A 27,585-nucleotide genomic window follows, 5' to 3' on the forward strand; every position below is an offset into this window, starting at 1 on the left:
TCCAGACATATGGAGAATACGGGAGATTGTTGTCACATGTAGTACGCAACCAGTACTTGCCAGGAATTCCTGCAGCTCCTTCAGTGTTGTTGTAGGTCTCTTGGCAGCCTCTCTGATCAGTTTTCATCTTGTCTTTTCATCAATTTTGGAGGGATGTCCAGTTCTTTGCAATGTCACTGTTGTCCCATATTTTCTCCACTTTTTGATGACTGCCTTCACTGTGTTCCATGGTATATCCAACGCTGTGGAAATTGTTTTGTAAGTTTTCTGTGAACCATGGCTTTTGCTGTAGCAGGCAACTGAGTAAATTTCAGGAAAAATCCTACTAGGACAGCTGAACTTTATTTGGGATTAATCAGAGTCTCTTTAATTAATGGCAGGTGTGTACCCAAGAAGACTGAATGTTGTAATTAAATCAAAAGGTGCTTCAAGAAAGCATTAGTTTAAGGGTGTGCACACTTATGCAACCAGCGTATTGTATGTTTTTTTATTTTTTATACACATTAAAGGTGGGAAAAGTTTTAAAATGATTTATTGTGGTCTCATTTTTATATCGCAAACAAACTGTCATTTTAACAGGGGTGTGTAAACTTTTTACATCCGCTATATATCTAGAACAGCCCCTTTGTTAAATGTATGGTTCCAAACCTTGAATTCAATGCATGCACCATTTGGCAGGTTAATCTTTTACACAATTGTTTCTTGTCATCTCCATTTGAGCCTGTGTCACATATTGCAAAATTTTTTGTTTTAATGAAAACCCTCAAACAAAAATACACCCCCAATACCCCAATAAAACCTAATAACTTAATGATAACACACAAAACTATGTACATAAGAACAAACATTCTAAAACTATAGCCACACCCACAGGGTAAAGACACCCAGAAAGAAAGGTCATTCATGTTAAGACGCATGATAAAGCCTGTGCTTTTAGTAAATGCTATCTGACTTTTGTCTTATATTTATAGCTCTCCTAAGAAAACACTTGAATGCTTTCAGTAAACATTTTCTCCAAGTCATTTCTCTTTATCAGATTATCATCTGCTGAAATGCAAACCAGCCACAAACTGCTAAGGTTACCTTGTTTACCAGAAAAAAAGCCTTATAATATTCAGTATTCTTTTCCATTTATATGTTTTGTAATATGCTTGTTGCTGGATAAATCCCAGGGTTAACCCAATCATTTGCCTATGCAAGCATGAGAAAAAGCACACTAATTTTTATTTTGCCATGCTCTGTCAATCAGACCCTTCCTTTCTCCTCTTTTTCTCACACTGCAGTGCCTACATTTCTTAAAACTGAACAGGTAAAAGGAGAGAAGTGAGAAAAACAAAACAAAAGCACCTGTTTATATTAATATCCCCATTACATTAACTGAAAAAGCTTTACTTTGTAGCTTGCTAAGAAAATCATACAACATTTAAAAATTACCATTAGGAAAAAAAAAAGAAATGTGTTGTACTTACAGTTAACTTTCTCCCCTCTCCTTCCCTCTCTAAAGTAGTTCTCAGAAGCTTAATGACATAATGCAGGGCATATGTTTTAGAGTCCCTTACAAATTTAGCAAGGTCCACAAAAATCTACTATTTCCAAATCCTCTTGTTCTGCTGTTTCACTAATATAATTATTGCTTTGTAATCCCACATTTGTTTGTTTACAGGTAACTGATTTTATTCTCTGAACATTAATAACATGAAGCAGGGTACATGCTTTAAAGTTTCCCACAAGTTTAACAAAGTCCAAGGAAGTTCAATATTTTCAGATTTTCGTTTTGTCATGTTTCACAAGTATAATTATTGCTTTATTGTCCCAGAGTTGTTGATTTCCAAGTTACTAGTTTTAATCCTGTTCATCTCCATCTCCCAAATCCTGTCTCTGTTTCATTACCAGCGTACTCCAGATTCTTCTAGTCGATTCTTATGTTTTCTTCCTTCTGTCAGGCAATTGAAACAGTGGAAAAGATTTCATGGGCTCAGTCACTCTGTAGCCCTTAGCACCAGGAAAACACGAAGCAGAACCTCCTTCTGATTCACAGCTCACTCTTTGTTGGACAAACCTTTGTATTTCCTCCTTAGCATGTACTTCATCAAAAAATTATTCTGCTCCTCCAGGGAAAAACACTTTGATGATGGCTGGATACAGCAGTTTGAACATCATAACTACTTTTCAACATTCCCTAAATAATGAAATATATTTACTCCTCTTCTGCCTGGTATACACGGTGTAATCATTCTCCACAAGCACTCTACTATTTTCCACTTTTACACGTTATCTTTCTGCCACAGTTTTGTCAAAATCAGCTCCTTCTATCAAGAAGACTGCATTTTTACTATTAAAAGTCTAGGTTGTTTTTTAGTAACCAGATGTGGAGCATACATATGATGTGCTCTTTCAATTAACAGTACCTGTTGTGGAATACCAGTCCAATTGCTTATTTGTGCTTTCGTAAAATGAATACACTCAGGTCCTTCCAACTTCTCTGGTCCAGCATAAAATCTCCGGTTTTCCCTAAGTGCTCTGTCCTCTAATTCTATTATTTTTTTAAACATCTCTTCTTATGCAGTGTCATATTTATCCAGCCTTTTCGTCATCTCATCCTCTGAGTTTTTCAGTTCTTTTACCTTATCTGAGTATCCATTTAAAGCTTCTTGCATTTTTTTCAGCTTTTTGTTGTTTGTGTTCATATAGTCCTTCAGTGTTTTGTTTATTTTAACCAGGTATGTATGCAGCTGCTTTATACTCTCCACTAGGTTACTGGAAGTCAAGTCTGAACTTGTAGTGCTTCCTGCTGAACCACTGCAGTACCCCCTCTCAGCCTGTGCTTCTTTTTCACTTTTCTGTAGCTGATTTTTCTCAAGATCCTTTATATTTCTTTTTCCTGGCAATCTGGCATCCAGGCAGTGCACATACTAGCCACCTACTGAAATTTACACAGAAATCTAGGTCTGCTGGCCTTCTTTGCTAAGTTTCTGTTTTCAGACTGAGAGAGCCAGAATTAAGCTGTTACTTCACACGCAGCCATCTTGGAATCTGACCACGTGTTTCTTAAGGTTATGTGTCACATTATCATTTCTGTTCCTTACCATTTGGACTATTCACTAAACCATGAGTGTTCAGAAAGTGTTTAGCTTCAGTTACAGCTTATTGCAGCTTACAGGAAATCCACACTTTTCCATACTTAGATGACTTGCATCTTTGCAAAGTCTTCCTCAAAGTATCAAGAATCTCTCTCTTGGGTGAGAAATCTCTTACAAAAGCTACAATAACAGATTCAAAAGTTTTCTTCCCAACAAAAATCTATTTCTAGGTTTTTCAATCAGATTTCACTCACTGCAAGGGAATACCTCAAGATTTTGGGTCTCATGGCTTCTACTATTCTCATGATAACCCTGGAAAGACTCCACATGAGAAAGATATAATGGTATCTGAAGTGTCTTTGGTCTCAGCACTGACACCCCTTGTCTTTTCAGATCCCAGTTATGTTTTTTTCAGAAGGGAAATCTCTTAGTGAATACAACAGATATCACTAAATCCAGGTCTCCACTTCTCCATCCCTGTTCCTGTGCAGATGGTCACCACAGACTCCTTAGACTTTGCTTGGAGGGCAGTTTGAGTAATAAAATTGCAAGAGGTGTGGGATTCAAGAACAGATGCAAGAACTTAGATATAAAAGAGATGCTTGTCCTGACCAATGCAGTCAACTCTCTGAATCAACTTTGGTTCACTGGACCTCTTCAAGTTGTTAAAGACAGTACATCATATGGTACATAAACAAGCAAGGGGAAGCAGGTCATACCCTCTCTACAGACTAGCCATGTTAGCTTTGGATATAGCCTTACAGCACAATCTCATTCTACTAGCATCCCACATTCTGTCAGAGCAAAACTGTGTGACAGCAAGCTGACCAGGACAAGGGTATAGTTTCATGAATGGAGATTAGATTAGGGGTTTTCCGAGATTTGATCCATCTGTGGGGAGTTCCTCAAGTAGACCTCTTTGCCTCCTCTCTGAACAATCAACTGGCAAAATTCTGTTCCAGGACTCCATGCAAGAATGTCTAGAAGATAGATGCCTTTTATTTTCCTTGGAGAGGAATTTTCATGTATATTTTCCACCCTTCCCACTAATATCCAGGGTATTTCTGAAGATTCAGAAGGAATTCCCCCAAGATCATTGTGGTGACTCCCATCTGGTCCAGGAAACCATGATTTCCCCTCTTTTAGAAATGACCAGGGGCAATTACCACAAACTTCCTCCAAGACTGGATCTACTCACACAAAAACAGTAGTGTTTGATATACCCTGACACCAATCAAGTTCATCTGACTGCCTGGACGATGGGGTCTTAACTCCCTTTAGGCATCTATTTACTGAGGATGTGCTGTATGTTCTAATGAGGGCAAGAAAGCCTACTACTAGAAAAATCATATATATTATTTACCGTTTATTTATTTATTAACATTTGATTACCTGGAAAGTCAGACTGAGTAGATGCCCTTTTTCAGTGGAAGCCCAGGGAGAAAAGCTCCAAAGTATTACAAAACATTTTAAGCACGTTAATTTTACAGTCTTCAGAAAATAATACAAAAACATCTACAGTTTAAATAATTATACCAAAGTAGACATACTGTGAAAACATTGGTTAAGAGTAGAAACAACTTATATGACAATGACGTGATAGCCAGACTACTTCAACTACCAATACATAGGCATATACTAGAAACATGAGGGCCAATACTGTGGACCTTGACTATAATATTATTTTATTTCAAAAATGGACTTACTAACATGTCTAATAACTACAGAGCCATAATTGCACTCACAGTTTTTGGAATATTATCTGCAAGCAATGTGTATCTCATCCATCTCAGTATTCTTCAGTATTCTTTCCAGGGCTTGTAGAAGACCTAGGCAAAATAGTCAACATTTGTCCACAAATGGACCCAAGTGGAAGGGCTGTTACACTTACCTTCATTGTTACCAGCACCTAAACAATTGCACAGAAGCTCAATACCTGTCTGCCGTAAATAAGATGGCAAGTTCAAAGTTAAACCTCTCCGATGAACCCCTATATTAATAAACAGTATAACAAAATAAGGAAAATAATGAAAAATTGAAAGAAATACCTACCTCCCTACTTTAAGTTTGCACTGAAACAAGCCAGCAAGGAGCATTAAAGCAGTATTAGTCTATTTAAAGCAGAGTACAAACTTAAGGTTCCACAGATGACCAAAAGAAGCTACAAATGTTTCTTCATTTATGTCAAAAAATGAATGAATAATTCCAGCAATACATTAAACTCATTCATAATATCACATATTCCAATCCCAAGATTATAGCCTGTGTATTAGCATTCAAATTAAATGCAACCTTATCCCAGCTACCCACATTGTTATGTACACTCTCCTATAAAAAGTGGTTTCCACTAACATCACACTAGAAAGCATTTAATTACTCAATACAATTCATTTAAAAAAGAGAAGCAGTTTTTAGTTCCAAACCCTTCATCATTGCAAGCACATTAACTATTTGCCAGAGATACATTATTAGGATTTTAAGTTGTAAATATGGATCAAGGTTAAATGTGTCTGCTATTATGATGAATCTCAGGCAAAACGCCAGTCAGGTTCAGAGTACAGTGACATGATTTTGGTATCACTTCCTCTTACATTTGTCATGCAATGATAATACCTCAACTGTTTATTTATTATTTTGAGTTGTGCACCTATTTTCTCTCAGATGTTCAGCTATTCACGCTCTCATTACACATATGCTTGGAAAGGTGTTGTAGTGTACTTCAGGAAGTTATTGGTTGGTACTTATGTGTACAGTGACAAAGGGTTTGAAACAAAAAATATTTCTCTGTTTTTTATTAATTTTGTTTACTAATAAATTCCTTTCTGTTTTTCAGAGTCACTATTTTGTCTACATTTGTAGAATGTGCGTACGATACATAATACCAGCTTTATGTTTGTTTGTGCACTGTCACCTTGCTTGTTCCCGCCCCTGACTCACCCTGTATTATTAACACCAGGCATTATTCTCTCACCCTAATTCTGTTTATTTACTGCCATCAGCTGACTGCATTCTCATTTGTTTTCCACCAGCAAATCAATGTCACTCTTTCTTTCTTTACTTCTAATACCACTCAGTTGTAATGGTCTTTTTAAAGTAAGGTAATAATAATTATTTCTTATGATAGGTGTATCTTAAAGGATTTAACCCAAAGGATCCTCTCAAAATGTGTTATAGTTAAGCAGGACATTTCCATCGAATGAAGAGAATAAATGAGTACATAAATATACACGTCAATAAATATTCTTCCATATAGTTTGTACGGTGGTATAGTGAAGAGAAGCAGATAGTCACTATAGATGCAAGTCACAAAAAAAATGAACTGGATATATTAAGATACATAAAATTAAATTAATGACACTCCACTGCAAGACTAGTGGACAGTGCATAGAACTGCTTTTTAAATGAAGTATCTTGTTCATTCGTATTGCATACATAGCTACGCACAGGGCAACTCAGAAACATACTTACCACATTCATGAATAGTTTGGTTGTCATCTCTTCATCTTTCTCTTTCTGTAAAAGAGTAAAACATTAAAAATTAAGACAGTAAGTGTGCTTTGCCTTAGAAATGTAAACTTTTGGCATATTTGTATTTAGACATAATAGTTATATGTTTATTTTAGCTAGTTTTAATTAATCAGGTTAGGTGCCACTAAATAGAAATAATTGTTTACAGGTGCATCATGGAACCCTTGCTTTTGTTTAATGTATTCCTCGTGGTCTCACTAAAAGCAATTCTAGGTTGTGGGAGTAGTCCATGTCTGCAGGATGTAACTTATTTGCAGCATTTTAGCAGTGTAATGACTGTATCTTAACTGGTATATCATTTGACTTTGTATCTGTGATTTCAGTTTACCTTTTTTCTGGACTAGAATGTGGTAAAGAAAGAGAACCTATGGCTGTCCTCCATTCTTATGTAGGAAATGTCCGAGGCAGAAATAACACAATTAGGCTGCTGCTGACATTGCACTATATCCCATCACGTAATTAAGGACAGGCCACTACAAGAAAGCCATTGCATATTTTGACTTTGACTCTCAAAGGGACAAAATTATTGCTGCAAATTGAAATGGTGTTGTGGGGAAAGCATCCTTGCTAACTCACCAGTAGGAGTAACATGATTTGATTGGCTAATGGTCAGTGGATTCAGTCTCAAAAGTAAGATAGACTGTAGATGAGAGCAGCTAAGTTCATTAACTCCGTTACTGATGCCTTTGTGGGGGTGCATGCACTCTTTTGCATATATGCAACCTCCTGATTAAGCAGCACCTGGCTTATGCAGCATTGAGCTGATCAGGACTGTAATGCTGCTTTACTACAGTGAGCTCAGCCTGCCTCACTATGATGTGTGAGTAGACATCTGCTCACTCATACCCTCCCCCTGCACCCCCTCCAGTGCCCAAGCTGCTAATCATACACTGGTCATCTGGGGTGCCGTAAGTGCTTTATCCCACTGCACCATGAGGCTACTATCCTGTCCTCTTTCAATTTCTGTGTATGCAGCTGGTAAAGTACAAGAATAAAAAAAACACTTTCAGTGTCTGCTACTTTAATGTCAAACCTAGCTGTGTAGAAGCACACTCTTGGCTACTCATTTTGCCTCCTGTGTTAACAACTTATGTATGTTCTTCTCTGTGCCATATATATTTATAAGAATGCATTCACAGGCAAACAATAACTATTATTTTATGATTACTGGATTATAAACTTTTACTGTATAAAAATGCTTAGGCGAATGAACTCCTAAGATTTCTTTTGAAAACAATATATTGAAACTTTCTAAACACATTTGAGCTAGAAATCTCCTTTTGCTGACTTTCACTAACTAGACTAACACTAAAATTAAATAGCATGAAATAAAAGTTATTTTAAGGATTTTGCCTCTCACATTGTCTTTATTAGATATTATCAACTATATGTCCTACATGGGTTATAGTACAATAATTACTTGATTTTGCCAACTGACAATCACTTATTGTCCAGACAAATTCCCTGTATGACCAATAGTCATTGAATCAAAGAATACCCTGAGTGGACCATTAAAACCATATCAAGATTCAGATTTAAAGATGTACTTCTTATGAAAAGTACTGAACGTACTGGGTGAGTATTTAAAAGCAGAAAGTCATTCTACTGTCTGGGTTCTTTGATGAGTAACAGACTTTGATGTTACATGGCAATTGTGGTACAGAATGTTACAAGAATTGTGAAATAGGATGGAGAAGCTTATGGCTGTTGATCTCTGTTAGGATGTAAGAAAGTGAAAAGAAGTTTAGAAAAGTTAATTCTGGGTTAAAAGACCAAAGTAGTACATGTTTACCCTGAATCTGAGCATGGCAGTAATTCTAACATCTAAGAGGAAGCACAATTATCCTGCCATTTCTTCTCTTCATGATTTGTGTCTTAAGAGTTATTATCAGTTGAGTAGGGAGGGTGGCCTAATGGTTAAGGTGTTTGCCGTAGAAACGCAAAGTGCAGGGTTTGAGTCTCACAAGGGATAATTGGCTAGGCTTAAAATGGCTTGTAAGGGCAGTTAGCTTAGTACTAACCTATGAACCTATGAGAGGGCAGCCGTAGTGGTGCAGCGGTTAGCGTTGCCACCTCACAGCAAGAGGTTCTCCGGTTCCATCCTCGGCTGGGGTGCTGTCTGTGCGGAGTCTGCATATCCTCCCTGTGGGCACGTGGGTTTCCTCCGGGTTCTCTGGTTTCCTCCCACATCCCAAAGACATGCTGCAGGTGGATTGGACAATTTAAATTGACCCTAGGTGTGAGTGCGTGCATGTGTGCGCTACAGAAGGTTGGGTGCCGGGTTGGCAACTTGACACCATAAAACTCCATTGCCAATCATGAGAGGACAGGTGATCCACTGTGGTTACCCCTAACTGGGAAAAGCCGAAAGAAGAAGAAGAAGTTATTATCAGCTGAGAGAAGAGCATTACCTATTGTAGTCTGCCATCAGAGAAAACTAAATTCATAAATGTGTTATCTCAGTATGGAGAGCATGCATGTTATTTGGAAAGGTAAAATAATAAATATGTCAGTTTCAGACATTTAAGGGAAGAATGGAGTTTAGCAGAGAAGTTCAATGAAGAAATTTTCAGTTTAGAGTTGACTTGCCTGAAAGAGGGTGTGATATGGTATGGTACAGTTAAGCAATAACCCACAGCTGGGTGTGGGTAATGCTGGATTTACCCATGGTTGGTGAGGTTTGGTCACAACGGAGAAGCCTGAGTGACCAAATAAAGCCAACCATGGATAAATCCAGCATTGCCCACATCCAGACGTGGGTTATTGCTATTATACGATGACATAATTTAAGAAAAAAGAAATTTACTTTTTTTAAATAATGTCTTTGTATAATGTCTACATGCTGCCCTTCCACATTTTGCAGGTAGCCTGGGCCTTTATTTGATGCACTTGTCATGTGTATGAGACTTGTGTTTCCACGCTTACACAGTACATCGGTGCTGTGCAAAGGAAGCAATGGAGAAAGTAAGATCTCCATTCCTTTTTTTTTTTTTTTTATTTATTTTGAAGAAAAGAAAGAAACGGAGACGTTTTACATTTGGGAGAGCCAGGACAGACAAAATAAAAGGATAATCAGATAAGTTTCTTTAGTTTTGCAGAATGTTCCTGATTATCCTCTTATTTTTGTCTGTGCTATCTCCCTAGTTCATTTCAGGTCTTCCGTTTTCTTTTTTGTTTTAAAAAAAATAGGAAGGCCATTACACAAAGCTTGTTCTGTGTATCTTTACTGGCAATTCTTGTGGAATTCCGTTACATTAGTGTGATAAGGGAAACAGCCATGCTAGTAGGTAATAATGTTACAGTAGCACCTTACAAACCCCACACAGTATCAGAGCAGGATAAACACCACCATATTTGAATAGGTAAGAGGCCAGACCTCCCAACTGTGACTGATTTACAGGGATGTCCCTGATTTGCAAACAAATGTTAACTGTGCCCCACTGACTCCCTGTGAAATGTACTCACAGTAGGCAGAAAGGTGGGGAATCCCACGTAATGGTAACTGTCAATAAGTTACAGTAGACACTGCTTGCATGTCAGAAATGGTGTAGTAATACATATGCTCAAAATACCCCTCAGTCACAACTGCAGAATATCTGAAATATATCACGGGTGTATACAACTGATATGTACCTTTCCCTGAGGCTGGTCAAATATATACCTGAGAGTATCTGAGGCCTGGAAGTGTCAGAAACACACAGGCATATTAGCCTGTCGGCTGTTAAACATTATGCGAGTAGCTGTAGAATTACTTCCACAAGCATGCCCTTATGTAGGAGTACAACACAGAAATATCAAAGGATGTAGCCATCTAACATACTAATGACAGTATAGCAGTACACAAGCACTGCATGTGCCTGATATTCATACTTGTTAGTACAATATACTTAGTTGTCCTCACCCCTCTCTCAGGGGTGGAAGGTTTCAAATGTCACAGCAAATGTCAAACATATGTACAGCTATTGCAGTTAAAGAAATGTGCAGCTATGGACCTTCCCTACACCCAGCCTGCACATCCCTAGCTGGTGTCCCCACTGACTTCCTGCTTCCCGCTTACAGCTGATTAAAAGTGCCTTATTCACTCTGTATGACAAGGCCCCAGTACTGCTCAGCAGCAAAATTAAATACCTTTGTAAGTGTCAAACCCCAGACCTTGGGCTCACCAGACTGCATGAAGTACCACCAAGCCACAGCAAACATATAAGTACTTAGTGCTGAAAGAAATGTATCATGCATTACAAGGAGTGAATGTAAATGGAAAATAGGAAAGCCATAGCAACACATTCCAGTAAAGACAAATATCAGGCATTCAAGGAGTGAATGTAAAGGGAAAATAGAAAAGCCATAGCAACACATTGCAAGAACTACTGTTGTATGCCAGTTAATCCACAAATCCCACAGGTAAGTACATACTCCCATGTAAACAGTGTTAGCATTAGCAGGTGTGAGTTAACATACACACTGAGAAGAGTGCACTGGAAGAAGCAACAGTCAGGTTTCAGTACAACATGCATTTCAGTGGCTACAACACAGCCTCAGATATGAGAGATATACCAACCTTCTGACTGACACAACAGTGTCCACAGCAAACCAGCATGATCCCCACCTTGCAAAACTGAAAGGCCTACGCCTACCTAACCTATCATTTTATAGCAGTGTCCTGAAATTACAGTGAGAACTGCAATTACCACACAACAGGCTGCATGCAATTACTAAATGCTGGCCACCAGTTGGTGCAGAGGCCATCACATGCACATGTGCAGTAGTGTGTGGCATTGAAAACAGCATGCAGTGCAGGTATATGTCATGTGGTGGTGAACTTCTGTGGGACTGAGCTAGTGAGGCCTGCTACAGCTATACGGCCTGAGGACAGCATAATGCTGCACAACACTGTGCAATATCATTACAGAATGGTATGTCTCACAACTGTTTCAGAAGTGATATTCCCACCATGAAAGGTGGGCAGTCTATGTGCCTACATGTGCATGTATATGTACAGGAATGGATGTTTAGAAGTGTGTGTGTATATATATATATATATATATATATATATATATATATATATGCATATATATATATATATATATATATATATATATATATGCATATATAATCTATCTATCTATCTATATATATATCTATATATATCTACATATCTAGATATATTTTATATATATATATATATATATATATATATATATATATATATATATATATATATATATGTGTGTGTACATAGATAGAGAGGTATGTATAGATAGATAGAGATATATAGATAGATAGATAGAATATGTATATACATATAATATAATAGATACATATATAGATAGATATGTAGATACATACATATATACAGATAGATATGAATGTCTATAGATACATATATATATGTATATATATATATATATATATATATATATATATATATATATATATATATATATATATATATATATATATATATATATATATATATATATATATATATATATATATATATGTATATATTGATATATATATATATATATATATATATTTATATGTATATATATATATATATATATATATATATATATATATATATAAAGAGAGAGTGAGAGAGGGGGACATGGGGGCAGATGTACTGCAACAGGTGCCTGGTGACCAAGGCATGGGCTGAACACCAGTGTTGATACTGCAGTACCATACCCCATTCCAAAACATGTTACCCACTAACTACCACATAGGTGGTTGCCTGCCTGCCTACCACTGGAGGTGTCAGAAGGGAACATGGGATACAGGTGTAAAATAGCCTCCTCTTTGATATCCACAGTGGCACACTAGTCTTGTAATCCCTGTACATGGTACGTGTCATCACAAAAGGTGTGTCAGCTAGGGAAATGTAAGTCAGTGTGCCCCTCTACACCTCACAATGTCCTATGCAGTATGTACCTCCCATGTGAACTACAGAAAGTGGAAAGGCCACAGACATACCCAACAAAGACTGATAATGCCCTCAAACACAAAACCACAGCTAGAGTGCCTTGCATACTTCCTACACAGAGGTTACCACTGCTGTACATACAGAGTTATGTCATACTTATACCAGTCGGCCAGCCACCATGGCAACACCTCACAATCCGTCCAGCCTACATGACCTAGGGCCCTAATCCTTGTCACCGCACTAAGCACATGCTGGAGGTACAGGTTTCTATACACAAATATGCCATACCCTGGACTAAACCACCCAGCATTAACAAACAAGGCTCCTTATTAGTAGATGTCATACATACCCCTGATGAATGTTATGGAGATAGGTAATATGCCCTGTGAGTCACCTCTGTGTAACCATTTCACAGGAGCAAGTAAAATCACATTACTTGTGTCCCAAAGGGCAGGGTAGCATATGGCTAGGCTGCCCTAGGCCCAGGGTCAATATCATAGTACCTACCTATGACACAATGCACACACACATGTACTCAGTGCAATACCAGCTATGTGAGGTTGAATGAGTGTGACACTGACTGTGTGCAAGGTCTGTAAAGGTGTGATAGCTTAGTGTAAGTTTGTGTCTGTCATGGTAGTTTGTGTCGTAGGTGTGAGGCCAGAGAAAGATGTGTCAGTTATCGGGATGCAAACATAGTAGATTGGCATATGTTGTGCTGTAATTCCCTGTGTATGACTGCGGTGTCCCATCGTAGGCAGAAGCAATACTTGTATGCTCAGTAAGTGGCACTGCTGTTGAATCCAGCTCACATATGAACTGTTGTACTACCTGAAGTTGTAGGCCTAAACACTACAGTAATGTGTATGTTCACATTCCCTGGTAACACTGTCTGGTGTGTTTCCTGTAGTCTGCACAGATTACATACCTCATGCATAGGTATCTGTAAGTAGGGGCACACAGTACTATAAGGTACACAGTTAATGCTCATCTGTGTCGTCATACATTTGTGTGTTGTATGTATGTGTAATGTGTGTGTAATGATGCCTGTACCATGGCCGCAATCACATGTGTGTAACAGGGTATGTGTGTGTACCTGGCAGCATGTATACTCTGTGACAGCAGTATGCTGGCTATATTAACAACTGTGCACATATGTCAGGTAGGGGTATGGCATCAAAGACTAGGGTGGATTACCGTTGAAACTGTAAATGTGCATTGCATTCATTGCATGGGTTGACACTATTCTTCATCCATTAGCTTGATACATACCCCCAGTGTGAGGTTGCGCATTGTATCCCAAATAGTGTGCCGAGTGCTGGTGTATACTAGTTTGTTGTATGTAGTGTGGCAGGCACTGTCAGACAGTTGTGGGCTGAGCACTGATATGTGATATCGAACATGTGTATCCCCTGATAGACAGACAGATGCTATATATGGCAGTTAAGTGATATCAGTAAATTAGAATATTAAGTGTGCCACATGGCTTGCTCACATATTTTTCTTTTCTTTCCAGGGTGATGGTGCATCAGCGTAACCCACCTTATACAGCAGCAGAGGATCAGGAGATCCACCAGAGCCTGGTGCAGAATTTCTCTGTGCTGTTTTCCAGGACTAGCCAGAACCAGCATGAGAGGGCTGCACTGTGGCAAGATCTTTTCCGTCGGGTAAATGACATAGGCATGCATAACCGGACATATGAGCAGGTACGCTATCACTGCAGTGATTTAATTAGACATGTCCGGCAGTGTGCGTCTGATATCCACAGACAGCAGCTTGCCACAGGTGGTGGGGTACCTATCCACCCCCCCTCACCAGTGTGGAGGAGCACCTCCTAAGTGTTGTGGCTCCAGGCCAACAACAACAACATCCACAAACATGTGTCATCATGGAGGCTGGAGCCACCGTGCATGTTGAAATGGAGTGTGCAGGTAACATGCCATATCTGTAGTTGACTGGTCTCTATACTGGTAGTTTATTTGTGTGTGAGATATGTACTGTGTGTGTAGCTGTTAACCTGCCTATTCTTCTGCAAGATTGATATTCTGAGCATAATCTGTACACCTATGAAAGCCACCTGTTGTACTACTGTACTTTATCATACTCACAGTATCAATGGCACAGTTGTGGCCACTGGCAATCACTGTCTTATTTTTGCAGGTCCCTCTGGAGTGACAGCAAGGCAGCCAGTCCATGCTGGTGAGTGTGTAATAACAATACTATTGCTAATGACATGTGCATGTCATATGGAGGTGTAGTGTGTGCACATGTAACACCTACGCATAATGCATGCTGTGCATGTTTGCTGTGAGACTATGCATATCCCATTATTCTCAGTAGCTGCCTCGCTCACATGCAATACACAGAGCATGACACACATGTGTGGCAACACAGTACTGGACATTGTATAGGCATATCTGATACATATGTACACAACACACACATGTTTGTCATAGACACTACACCTTAGCCTGCTACACATGTCCAATTATGACACCTGCTGTATGGCCACCCTTCAGTATCCCACTTATCCTCTACGCAGCACACATAATATACCTGAGGGGTAGAGGCCTATCATGTCTTTGTGCAACAGTCTTGAACAAATAATACATTCATGTTAGGCAATGCTCACTATTGGCCACCTTACACACCCATGTAACAAGTGGCTGTGTAATTGTGGATGTAGTCATGTTACTGCACTTCAGGTACAGCATGCTAGCTGCCTGTCTGGCACACATTATTCATGTTGACTGACCACAAGAAGCATGTTGATCATGGCTCATGTTACTACACCACATCCAGTTCCACTAACCACAAAAGTACACATAGCAGTTATTGCGTAGCACCGTCATGTGTTTTGTGTGTGTGTGTGTGTGTGTGTGTGTGTGTGCAAATATATGCACCCACAGCTTGTAACACTTGTACAACATTGTTATGTCCTTGTAAACATTGTGTCCCAGGGTGGAGACAATCACTGAACAACTACACACAACCATCAAGTACATGTATACTGTTATTAACAAGGGATGTCTACACTTGCACTGCATGTTCCTGTGCAACACATAATCTGCATGCTGACACGTGTGCAGTGATTTTTTCCTTGTGATACTGTCACCCACCCTCAAATAGTATTGTGTATGTGTTGGATTGCAGGTGTGTCTGTGTTTGTATCTGCTGTACTGAGGAGTGTGCCTGTGTGCATGTGCGCCTGTGTGCATGTGCGCCTGTGTGCCTGTGTGCATGTGCGCCTGTGTGCCTGTGTGCATGTGTGCCTGTGTGCATGTGTGCACGTGCACCTGTGTGCATGTGTGCCTGTGTGCATGTGTGCATGTGCACCTGTGTGCATGTGTGCATGTGCACCTGTGTGCATATGTACTAACATCGTGTACACATTTGTAAATCCTCTCACAGGTTCTGATGTTGCTCTGGTGGAGTACAGCTGGGAACCTGGAGCCACTGCTGGGGATAGTGATAATGATGATACATGTGTAATGGCACAGGGAGGTGTGACAAGGTCTGTCATTGGTCAGTCAATTGACACTACACAGCAGTCATCCCCATCAATGCGCACAGTCATCCTGCCGATACATCCATTGTCACCAATGTCCTTAGCTGAGGGACAGCATACAGTGGGCATTGACCAGGGTAGTGTGGTATCATTGGCACATGCATCCCCTCACAGCAGCCATGGCCAGATTCCTGACATGGTACCACACAGGCAGATGTCCAGGGGGTCTCGTGGGAGCATCTGTGGTCGTACTGCCCCTGTCAGACGTGCCCACAAAGGTCTTTCAACCTCAGCTATGTTCCGGGCTGTAATGCAGGCACAGGCACGTATGGAACGGTACACCAGACAGGGTCTGAGGGAGCTTAGAGCACATCGCACTGCTATGAATGACACTATGTGTGATGTTGCGGCTGCCATCCGTAATTTCAGCGAGGTCATTGATAGACATTAGGGGGACACATTAGATCTCTTCCACAACTACATGTCCAGGAGCCAGGACAGTGCAGGACGGTTGAGGCGTCGACGTGGACATATGCCAGCAGCATCATCAGCTGGCAGTCGTTGCTGATGACAACAAACCTGCAGCCGCTCCCATAGTGCCAGTACCAGCCCCAGCAATGCTGGGTCTGTGCTGTCATTACACCGTCCTAGAAGACCATGTGCCCGTGGCTCTGGACAGTCCCAGCAGGGACATGTGTCCAGTCAACAACCCACTGCTTCTGATGACAGTATCCAGTCTGGCTTAGTACCTGATACTGTCCGTAGCACCCTTGCCAGGCACAGGTACAGTGTCCGTGGCCAGAGACAGTGATATGTATGACCTGGCAGGTACAGTCTGTGGCTGTCCACAAACACCCGTATATGGCAGCCACGTGGTGGAACTGTGTGCAAGCATACACACACACATAATGCTAACACCTAGGGCTAACACATACACACACACATCGCATCAACATTGCCCCATGTTGTACTGTTGTCCCTCACTAACACACACACACACACACACATACATGTCGATTGGATGTGTCAATGGCAGACTCTGGCAAACCAAGTACACACCCTGTGCATATGATGAAACTGTGCCACCTCCTGCCATCTGTAACATTGATGCAGGAACAGGATAGCATGGTGCTGATGCACAGGGTGACTACATAGCACTGTAGTAATATCATGTTGTTAACAGTACAGTGTAAGGATATCATTGCGGGTATATTTGAGCATGCATGATGCATTAACTATAATTGTCATTGTAGTTTTGTATACACCAGTGTTAATTCCCAAAGTGTGCTGTCTGCACATGTGCCACATGGCTGTTGTGTGTACCTGTGCCTGCATGTGTTGGGGTGTGGACAGTACATGTGTGATGTTTGCAGCACAGAGTTGCAGGTGTACATTTGTGAACATGGTTAGCATGGAACATGACATGGTTTGACAGTGTGCTGTGGGTGATACGGTTTCCATATGTCAGTGGTCTGCATTCTGGTACTATACACAGCCTACATAGCCTGACATTCCGTGGTCATTACATGCTGTCTCCCCAACTGATACACAGATGTAGGAACCTGGTGTCAGTGATATCTCTGCAGTACTACACTATAACATTAGCCATTCTTACTGAGCCCCACACATCCCTGGGAACAATACTCTTTGGCATATAGCAGTCTCATGTACATGTCAACACACTACGGATATGTCCATCCATGACTGCAAATGCATACAGTGGCCTACAATGCATTCTACACATGACACACCTAACCACCACAAGGGTATCATACAGACAGATACCAGTTGTCCAAGCCATGCTGTATTGCTGTAACGCAACTGTAGCATTGTCATCGGCATGTAGTTAACATAGTATTCCAACAGTACCATGTAGGTAGTAGCACCCATCATGCAGAATGGGCAATGGTGTGTACATGTGGACAAGTGTTATCTTGTATATCCTGTGATATTCACATTTCTAAAGGTATTCTGCAGTCCCTCGGTGTATCACCTAAGCAAGACGGTATCTGTATGCATATCGGCAACAGTTGCCATACACCTACACTGGATGTCCATCACTCACAGACTTTGCTGTGTTTTAACATGTCTGACATATACTCCAGACATGACCCCTCACCCACATTAATCTATCAAAGCTTTCATGGGTGTGTGTCACATAGTTGGCGTAGGACACAGATCACTGCAGTAGCCTGCATGTCACCAACATACAGGTATGGCCTAAGGTCTGGTAAGCTGCGGCACATGCTGGCAAAGGTAACAACTGTAATCATATGAGGCAGGCTTCACACATAGGAACTATTAAATGTCACAGGTACATATCTGTATGTGGCACACACATACCTGATGTGTGCATTGAAATTACTGTTATAATAATATGTCATACAATAATAAAAGCAAAACACACAACACATCGACAAACTGTGTGACAAACACACACATGTCATTTGTAGGATTCAAACCCCTACCTAACTATGTTATGATACTTGAGAGAGACCCATTAGCACAGCGTGCTATTCGCATTACTGGATGATTTCTCTTCTCCTGCTGTATTTATAGGGTGCTGACATCATCAGTCTTTCCAAAGAGGAATGTACATCTTTTAGTGTGTTATCCCAGTCTTCAAAAAGGCCATTCCTTTCACAGAGACTTGCATACATACACACCCAACCCCTGCCACCCCCCCCCCACACACAGCATTTGCAGGATTCAAACCCCTACCTAACTATGTTATGATACTTGAGAGAGATGGATTAGCACAGCACGCTATTCGCATTACTGGATGATTTCCCTTCTCCTGCTGTATTTATAGGGTGCTGACATCATCAGTCTTTCCAAAGAGGAATGTACATCTTTTACTATCCCTCAGTATGGGGGATAACACTATATGTGCATTAACAGACGCCTAGTTCATGGTCACATATGCACACTGGCACTGCCAGGTTATGTTCTATACCATGCTTCGTGACCACAGAACTTGTAACACACAACACAAGTAGGGGGTGTATCCATATACATCACAGATACACACACCTCTGGGTTGGTACCATTGCACTAAGCATGACAGGCCATACATATACAACTACCATTGTGCAAAACCACCTTTTGGTTTGGTGTGTAGTTCAGACCACCCCCCCCCCCCCATACCCAGGAACCGCACCCGGCTTTCCTGGGAACAGTGTAGGATATGAAGGTCTTCACACACACCATTATAGTGGTTGACTTCAGGTACACAAATATTGACAGGGGATACTGCTCAAGCCCTCAACAACATCACCCTACAGCCACTACAATTTGTGGATCCATGTGCTATGGCACAACCAGTCACCACACCCACAAGGGGGAATACATATTGGACCTGATCATCAACAACATGGGGACTCTATGTTCCACACCAGAGGTAGAACCCTCATTGTTAAGATCATACCATAAACAACTTTCCCTGGACATCCATATCCCGTCCCCACCCCCAGCCAAGGAAATCACTGTAAAGAATTTCTCAAAAGCAGACTTTGCACTTGTGAAGACTGGGGTGGAATACTTCAAAGGCCCTGTGCTGGAGGATAATACAGCCCAATCTGCAGAATCCTTTACAAATGCATTGTATGAGCACCTGCAGGTATGCATTGATCATGCTATCCCAAATAAAACCATGACTCCTCCAAAACAGGAGACCTGTCTGGTTGACCTGGCCATATATAAGCTGTACAACAGAAGGAGGAAGCTACTACATAACAGAGCAATATCCCACAGAGGGAGGACATCTCTGAACAGTATTGGCAAGACACTTCAATCCCTCATATAATCATCACTTGCACATTTTGACAATGAAATTGACCAGACACTACAGATAATCACAAGGCCTTCTTTAGTTATGTCAGGAATATGTGTGGAAACAACACAGATATGCTCTGAACTGTTGCATAACAGCACAAAATATGCCAAACCTACGGACATAGCCTACACCCTGGCAGACAGAGTCTGCACAAACGCCCTCCCTTACCCCCCAAGGGTACAGATGCCCATCACAAATGAATGTAACCTCCCTGACATCACAGATGCACAGGTGATAGGTGCCCTCTCCACAGCAAATAACACAGCATATGTATGGGACCGGATGGTGTCCCAGGCTGTGTCCTACACGAGCTCTGAGTAGAACTGAACACTCACATTAAGTCACTGTTCCAACTTAGCCTTACTACATGATATGTACCCTGAGAATGGCATACAGATACAGTGCTCCCACTCCACAAAGGTGGTGCCACAATGGACCACAGGAACTATCACCCCATAAGCCTGACTAGTGTGGTAGAAAAAGCTATGGAGCATATTATCATGGAAGTCATAATCAAAAACATTGTGAGCCTCCAGACAGTGGATCATACACAATTCGGCTTTGTTAAGGGCAGATCTTGCCTCTTACACATAGTTCATATCTTTGAAATGGTTACTGAAGCCATGGATGAGGGCAAGGTAGTTCACACAGTCTACCTGTACCTTGCAGAAGCCTGCAACACAATACCCCACTCAGGCATCATACATATGCTTACCAGCTTAAATATCAAACCCTATATCACTAGATGTGTTGCTATCTGCCTCAGGGATGGAACCCACATGGTCAGAATTGCAGTTGCCATGTCCAATTCCAGACCAGGTACAACTGGTGTCTCACTGGGCTCAGTTGTGGGACCTGTCCTGTTCAGTATGTACTTCTCTGAGGTTCAGACTAACACAGGGGGATTATGTCTAACAAACATCACGGATGACTGCTAACCTGGGGCCATAAGCAACACTGCAGCTGACACATGCTTCCTCCATAAGGGTCTCACAGAGATGGATGCTTGTTGCCAGAGCCATGGCCTCGTGCTAAATGCTAAGACATGCATAGTCATCCCCTTTGGGGAAAACAAGGTGCACACAAATCACCACATAAGTGGTAATCCGTTAAGTACAGAAGATGTATTCACAGATTTGGGGACCAACATAGATCATAACTTCTTCTTTGCTAATCACATTGACAGAGTCATTGCAAAGACCTTTATATAGCCCTTCTTATCACATGGGGATTTGCATGTAGATCATGGGAGGTCATTGTGGCCCTCTACTAGTCACTCATCAGGCCCATGTTTGACTACAATGGCCCTTTTGGGGTGTACCTTACCCAACACCTGCAGCAACTAGTGTCCACAACAGTACCTCCCCAAGAGGATCATGGGCTACACACAGATGTCCTATGCAGCTCAACTAACGGATCTCCAGCTCTATTCAGTTGCTTAACGCCTACTCAGAGGTAATCTATGCCTGACGTACACAGCCATGTCAAACCCAGAAGTAATGGACATGCTCCATCTCATAACATCCAAGACCCTTAGAGCTACACACTCCAGGGACTTAAACCTCAGCACAAAACTAAATAGGACATGCTGCAGGGACAGATTCATTACCCAGAGGCTCCCTTCACTCTGGAATTGAATCCCAATTAAAGTTAGACATAGCCCCTCGCCAACCCTCTTCCAGCAAAATCTAGCTGCATGGATGGGAAATTGCGTATTCACCCCTGGGATCTCCACTGTGTCCCTGCTTGACAAAGGCACAGCAAACTAGCCTTGAAGGGTGCCTTCTGTGACCTACTTTACAGAGGCACAGTAGGCTACTCTACTGGGGAGGTGGACGCCAAATACACTCTGCCCAGGCTTATGAATTCCCTAGGACAGTTAGCCTAGTATTGACCTCTGCACGTATGTTTATGTTTGGGATGCACAATATTTGTTGCTGATACTGTTTGCAGGTCTTTATTGCCGTAGCTTTCTCAGTTTCTATGAACAACTTGTGTATCTGCGTAACATGTTTGATCATAACAGGGTTCCAGTATATTAATATATGTGTCTGTTGTCATTTAACTGTGTGCACAGGGCAGATTGCTGGATCGTGGGAGGTTCCTGGCTTAACACATACAACTGCCAGATATGTGTGGCTGACTGCTATACTCAGACATGGCCTAAGTGTGTGAGCATGCCCAGTTCAGGCTTTCCATGGTTTGTTGCCTGACATATGTCTCATTTATCCAAGTGTGTGAGCATGCCCAGTGTGACCTTTCCATATGTTGTGATCTGAAGTCCACTACATTTGTGGCTGTGTGTGAACATGACCAGTATTGATGTTTATACTGTGTGTGTTGGAAGTCATGTTTTGTTCTTACTGCCAGACTTCTTTGTGTCATAACTCAACAGGGATTGTGCTGTGCCTGCAGTTTTTCCATGGGATAGTTTGCAAAGACTTGTCAACATTCTTTCATACTGGCTGAGCACTGCAATACTGTCATGGTGTAGTGGTTCAGTACTTTCACTATGGTGCACAGTATCATGGGTTTGAGTCCCATCACTGCTTTAAATGTTCATACTGAGCAGACCAGACTGGTTGAGGGCCAGTTGGGCAACTATGAGCATGTTGCATTTTGTTCAGCTATGGCCTACTTAAACCAGGCTTGTCCGACATTGCTGTGTATTCACCAACTTGGGTGGACATTGCCATACATTACTCCACATTGACCACAGTTGTACTAGTTGGTGTGTGTGATTCTGTTCATAGGTTCATACTAGGCTATCTGCCCTAGGGCATTTATAATCCTAGCCAGAGTGTGTTTGGCTTTCAACACACATTTTAAGTGGAGTTTGCCATGACATTTTTCAAGGTTAGTATACTGTGCCTCTGTCTAACAGTGTCATAGAAGTGATACCCAGGGTAAACCTACAATCTCCCATCCACTCATCCAGATTCCTCTTGAAGAGAGTCAATGAGGGACTCTGGCTAACCTGGAGTTGGAGTTTACTCAAGAGTGGAGGGAGCCTCTGGGTTATGAATCTGTCACTCCAGCATGTCCTATTTATTTCAGTCCTGAGGTTCAGGTCTCTTGAGCGCATAGCTTTATGGGATTCTGATTTTCCAAGGTGCAGCATGTCCATTGATTCCAGGTTGGACATGGCTTTAAACATCAGGCACAGATCACCTCTGGGCAGGCGGTATGCCACTGAGTGGAGCTGCAGTTTCTTTAACCGGGCAGCAAATGGCATGTGTTTGAGCCCTTTGATCCTCCTGGTGAGGTACTTTTGTGGTCTTTCCAGCTGCTGCAGGTGACTGATAAGGTACATCCCACAAGGGGCATTGTACTCAATTATGGGCCTGATGAGGGATGAGTAAAGAGGCACGATGACCTCCCCTGATCTAGATGTTAATACCTTCATGATTAGGTGGGCTATATGAAATGTTTTTCTAAACACTTTGGCCACGTGGTTGTCAAATGAGGGACTGCTATCAACTTGGGTCCCCAGGTCCCTTATCACTTCTTCCATACTTAATGGGTTACCACCTTTGTGGTAATTTGTAGGCACTTAGTTTTTGCCAAGGGGATGACTATACACTTTTTAGCGTTTAGCTTGAGGACATGGCTCTGGCACCAGTTGTCTGTTTCTATAAGGCCCTTTTGTAGGATGCTTGTGTCAGCTGGAGGGTCGATTATGGCGCCCAGTTTGCAGTCATCTGCAAACTTGTTCAGCCACAGTCCTTCTGTTTTGGCCTGTACCTCCGAGAAATATATACCAAACAAGGGAGGTCCCAGGACTGAGCCTTGTGGGATGCCACTTGTAGCTGGTTTGGGGTGTGACATGGCTCCAGCATTTCTGTCCATGTGGGTTCTGTCCTTGAGCCAGTTTGCAACCCATCTAGTGACATAGGGGTTTATATTGAAGCTGGTAAGCTTATCTATAATGACCAAGTGGGGTATTGTATGGAAACAGAACTGATGACCAAAACCAAGTAAAAGTATGATCCATGGCAGGAAATAGTGAGAGCCAGGAATAATATCCAAAAAACGTATTTATTGAACCACACAACAAATCTTTCAAGCGCTTTCGCTCAGTGCAATACTGAGCTTTATCAAGATAACAACCATGAACAGCTGATTTTATTTAAATAAATGGATAATGATCATGTGATCCATTAGCTAAAATTAATTAATAGCTAGTTTTAAAAGTTAAATACTAACAGCAGAATATAGAATCCCAACAAATGCCCTTTTACAAACATCATTTAAAAACTTTTTTCTAAAAGGTATAGGAATTCAATTATATCACCCTGACCTTTTAATGGTAACTATTGATATAGTACAGTTGTTTCCTAGTATACCGCATTCAACGGGTCTTGATTGGTTTAATGAGGTCTTGGTTAATGAGGCTAAGCTTAATGCAAATGTTATCAACTTATTAGTTGAATTTATGGAAATTGCGTTGAGTAACAATTTTATTTGTTTTAATGGTGAGGTATACAAACAAAAAATGGGAGTTGCAATGGGTGCTTCTTGCGCCTCCTTATATGCAAATATTGTATAGCATAAATGGGAACAGACGTTTATATTTGAAATGGAATGGGCAAAATATATTAAACATTATGTCAGGTACCTAGATGATATATGTCTGTTATGGTGTGGAACAGAAATGGATTTTCAGAAATTCATTAGTTATATCAATTCTACCACTTCCTTCTTGGCTTTTACACATTCAGTTAATAAACACAGTCTGAACTATTTGGATGTTACCTTGGTCAAAGATGCCATCAACAATAGGTTTGCTTCAAGAGTATACAGGAAGCCCACATATTCCAATTCATACCTGCATTTTGAAAACAACCATCCTTTCTATCAAAAGAAAGGAATTGTTAAAGGGCAGCTAATTCGTGCTTCCAGAATGTCCAGTACTGCAGAATATTTTTCAAAAGAGGTAAACTTTTTGAAGGAGAGGTTCTTTGAAAGAGGTTACCCTGCTCCATTAGTCAACAATTTGATCACTGAAGTTTGTTCACATAGGGAGGAAAAATATCCACCTTTATTAGGGTCCACGACACCACAAGTGGGCAGCTTGGGCATTAATTCTCAGGAGGTTGAACAGAACAATTATATACATACATTTTCCAGTAATTCTAACTTAATAGAAGAAACAATATCAAGATACTGGCCAGTTCTTACATTACATGAAGAGTTATTAGCGATGGTCCCAAAAAAACCCAAATTTGTCAGATGCAGGGACACTAATATGAAAGACATATTTGAGAAAAAGCAAATAGTGGATACTGTTGGCAATGGACGTAAGAAGGGAACATACAAGTGTGGAATGTGCAAACAATGTCCTGCCATTTTTAATGGTCACAGTTTATACATTCCATCAAGAAAATATGCATGCCAGACAAATGGATATTTCGACTGTAATACAAAATATGTTGTTTATTTAGGTATTTGTATAAAATGTCAAAGTTTCTATATAGGGAAAACAGAAAGGACACTAAGGAGAAGAATTTACGAACATTTTTATGACATCTCCAAGAAAAAGGAATCTAATGCTTTCTATAAACATTTTTTGTCCTGTCCCAACAGGGAACTTAAATTTATTGTTTTAGAACAGATAATACCTGACAACAGACTGGGAGACCAAATTAGAATATAAGGAGCTTATATGGCAGTTAAGGTTAGATGCTGCAAAATGGCCAGGATTAAATGATAGTATGAATTTAAGTAGTGTTTTGAAATTAAGAAGGGCCAAGTTATAAAATCCACGAAGACAATATCATTATTATATTAGAGAATTGTCATATGATATTATTTTATCATTTTATCATTTCATCCTTTTATTTCATTGTTTTTCATGTTTTTTAGGCATCAACAGAAATGTAATTGTTTAATAATTTATATAAATATTTTTAGGAAGTAATATATACAATATTTAACATTATTTATTTATTATATATGTAAGTTTTTAAATGATGTTTGTAAAAGGGCATTTGTTGGGATTCTATATTCTGCTGTTAGTATTTAACTTTTAAAACTAGCTATTAATTAATTTTAGCTAATGGATCACATGATCATTATCCATTTATTTAAATAAGATCAGCTGTTCATGGTTGCTATCTTGATAAAGCTCAGTATTGCACTGAGCGAAAGCGCTTGAAAGATTTGTTGTGTGGTTCAATAAATACGTTTTTTGGATATTATTCCTGGCTCTCACTATTTCCTGCCGTGGATCATACTTTTACTTGGTATTGTATGGAAGGCTTTTGTGAGGTCCAGGTAGGCTGTGTGGACCACCTTCCCCTCGTCAATGGCCTTGGTGACTGTTTCAAATGACTCAACCAGGTTTAAGAGGCAGGATCTGCCCTTAACAAAGCCAAACTGGGTAGGATCCAGTGTCTGTAGGTCCCCAATATCTTTATTTCTGAGGTCCATGATGATCCTTTCCATAGCTTTGCAGACCAAGCTAGTCAGGCTTCTGGTCCAATTGCAGTATCCATTAAGGCACCACCTTTGTGGAGAGGGACCACTGTTGCTGTACACTGCTCTTTGGGTACATATCCTGTGGTAAGGCTGAGATTGAACAGTGGTTTTATGTTTGTGCTCAATTCTTCTTGGGGTTCATGTTGGACACAGCCCAGGACACTGTCTGGTCCCATTGACGCTGTGTGATTTGCTTTGGAGAGGCTGGCTGTTACCAGGGCATCTGAGAAGTCAGGGGGCCAGCACTCTGCTGGGATAGATATTTGCCCTTTTGGTGGGGTGGAGGGTGGGGGAGTTTGCACTGAACCTGTTAGCTCAGATGTTGGCAATGTCTGTGGGTTTGGTGTATTGTTTGTCATTTTGGACTAATTCTGAGCATATCTGGGAATTCCCACCTAGGTTCCTACCATAACTAAAGAAAACCTTGTAATTATCCTTAGTGTCCTGTACAATTTTTATCTCAATGATGGCCTTAGATGATTTTATGTGTTGCCATAGTTTTTCAATAATACTGATCAGAGATGCCTTCCCTTTTTGGGATTTTGCTCTGTCATATAGTAGCTTCCTCCTTGTATTGTATGTTTTTTTATGGCTGGGGTCCACCAGACAGGATGTCTGCCTTTGGAGGATTGGATCTTGGTTTTATTTGGGATTGTATGATCCATGGATTCCTGAAGGTGTTCATAGAATGCATTTATAATGGGTTCTGAGGTCTGGGCCATATTTTCCACAGGCACAGGGACTGTGAAGGATTCCACCTCGGTTTTGAGGAGTGTGACATTTGCTTTAGTGTAATTTTTCACTGTGGTTTTCTGGCCATGGGCTGGGGTTAGGATATGAATATCCAGTGAGATTACTCTATGGTCTGATCTTACCAGTGAGGGATACACTTCTGGTCTTGGGCATAGAGTCCCCACGTTGGTGATGATCAAGTCCAGTATGTTTTCCCTTCTTGTGGGAGTGGTAGCAAGTTGTTCCATAGCATTTGAGTTTATAAATTCTAGGAACCTTTGGGCTAGGGTGTTGCAGCTAGGGTAATGCTCCCAGTCTATGTTTGGGTAGTTGAAGTCACCCAATATAATGGTGTTTGGGGAGACCTTCATATTTTCATGTGTTCTCCAGTCAGCCAAGTGTGGTTCCAAGTGTGGCTATGAACTGGAAGGCGGTTTTACCCACTGTTAGTTGCACATGGATAGTCTCTGATGCTTCATGCTGTGCCACCAACCTGGGG

General features: G+C 40.8%; 1 protein-coding gene across 2 annotated transcripts in view; it reads right to left on the reverse strand.

Annotated features, from left to right (window-relative positions):
• The window catches only part of CHRNB1 (cholinergic receptor nicotinic beta 1 subunit), an 826,114-nt gene that overhangs the window by 587,420 nt on the left and 211,109 nt on the right, over nucleotides 1–27,585 (reverse strand). For both annotated transcript variants that reach the window (XM_044077017.1, XM_044077016.1), the window contains exon 3: nucleotides 6,549–6,593. In XM_044077017.1, coding sequence (XP_043932952.1) covers nucleotides 6,549–6,593 — 45 coding nt within the window. The remainder of the gene's footprint in view (nucleotides 1–6,548; nucleotides 6,594–27,585) is intronic.

The sequence above is a fragment of the Protopterus annectens genome, chromosome 7.part0, assembly GCF_019279795.1.
Source record: "Protopterus annectens isolate FY-2018-M chromosome 7.part0, PAN1.0, whole genome shotgun sequence".
Taxonomy (NCBI): domain Eukaryota; kingdom Metazoa; phylum Chordata; order Ceratodontiformes; family Protopteridae; genus Protopterus; species Protopterus annectens.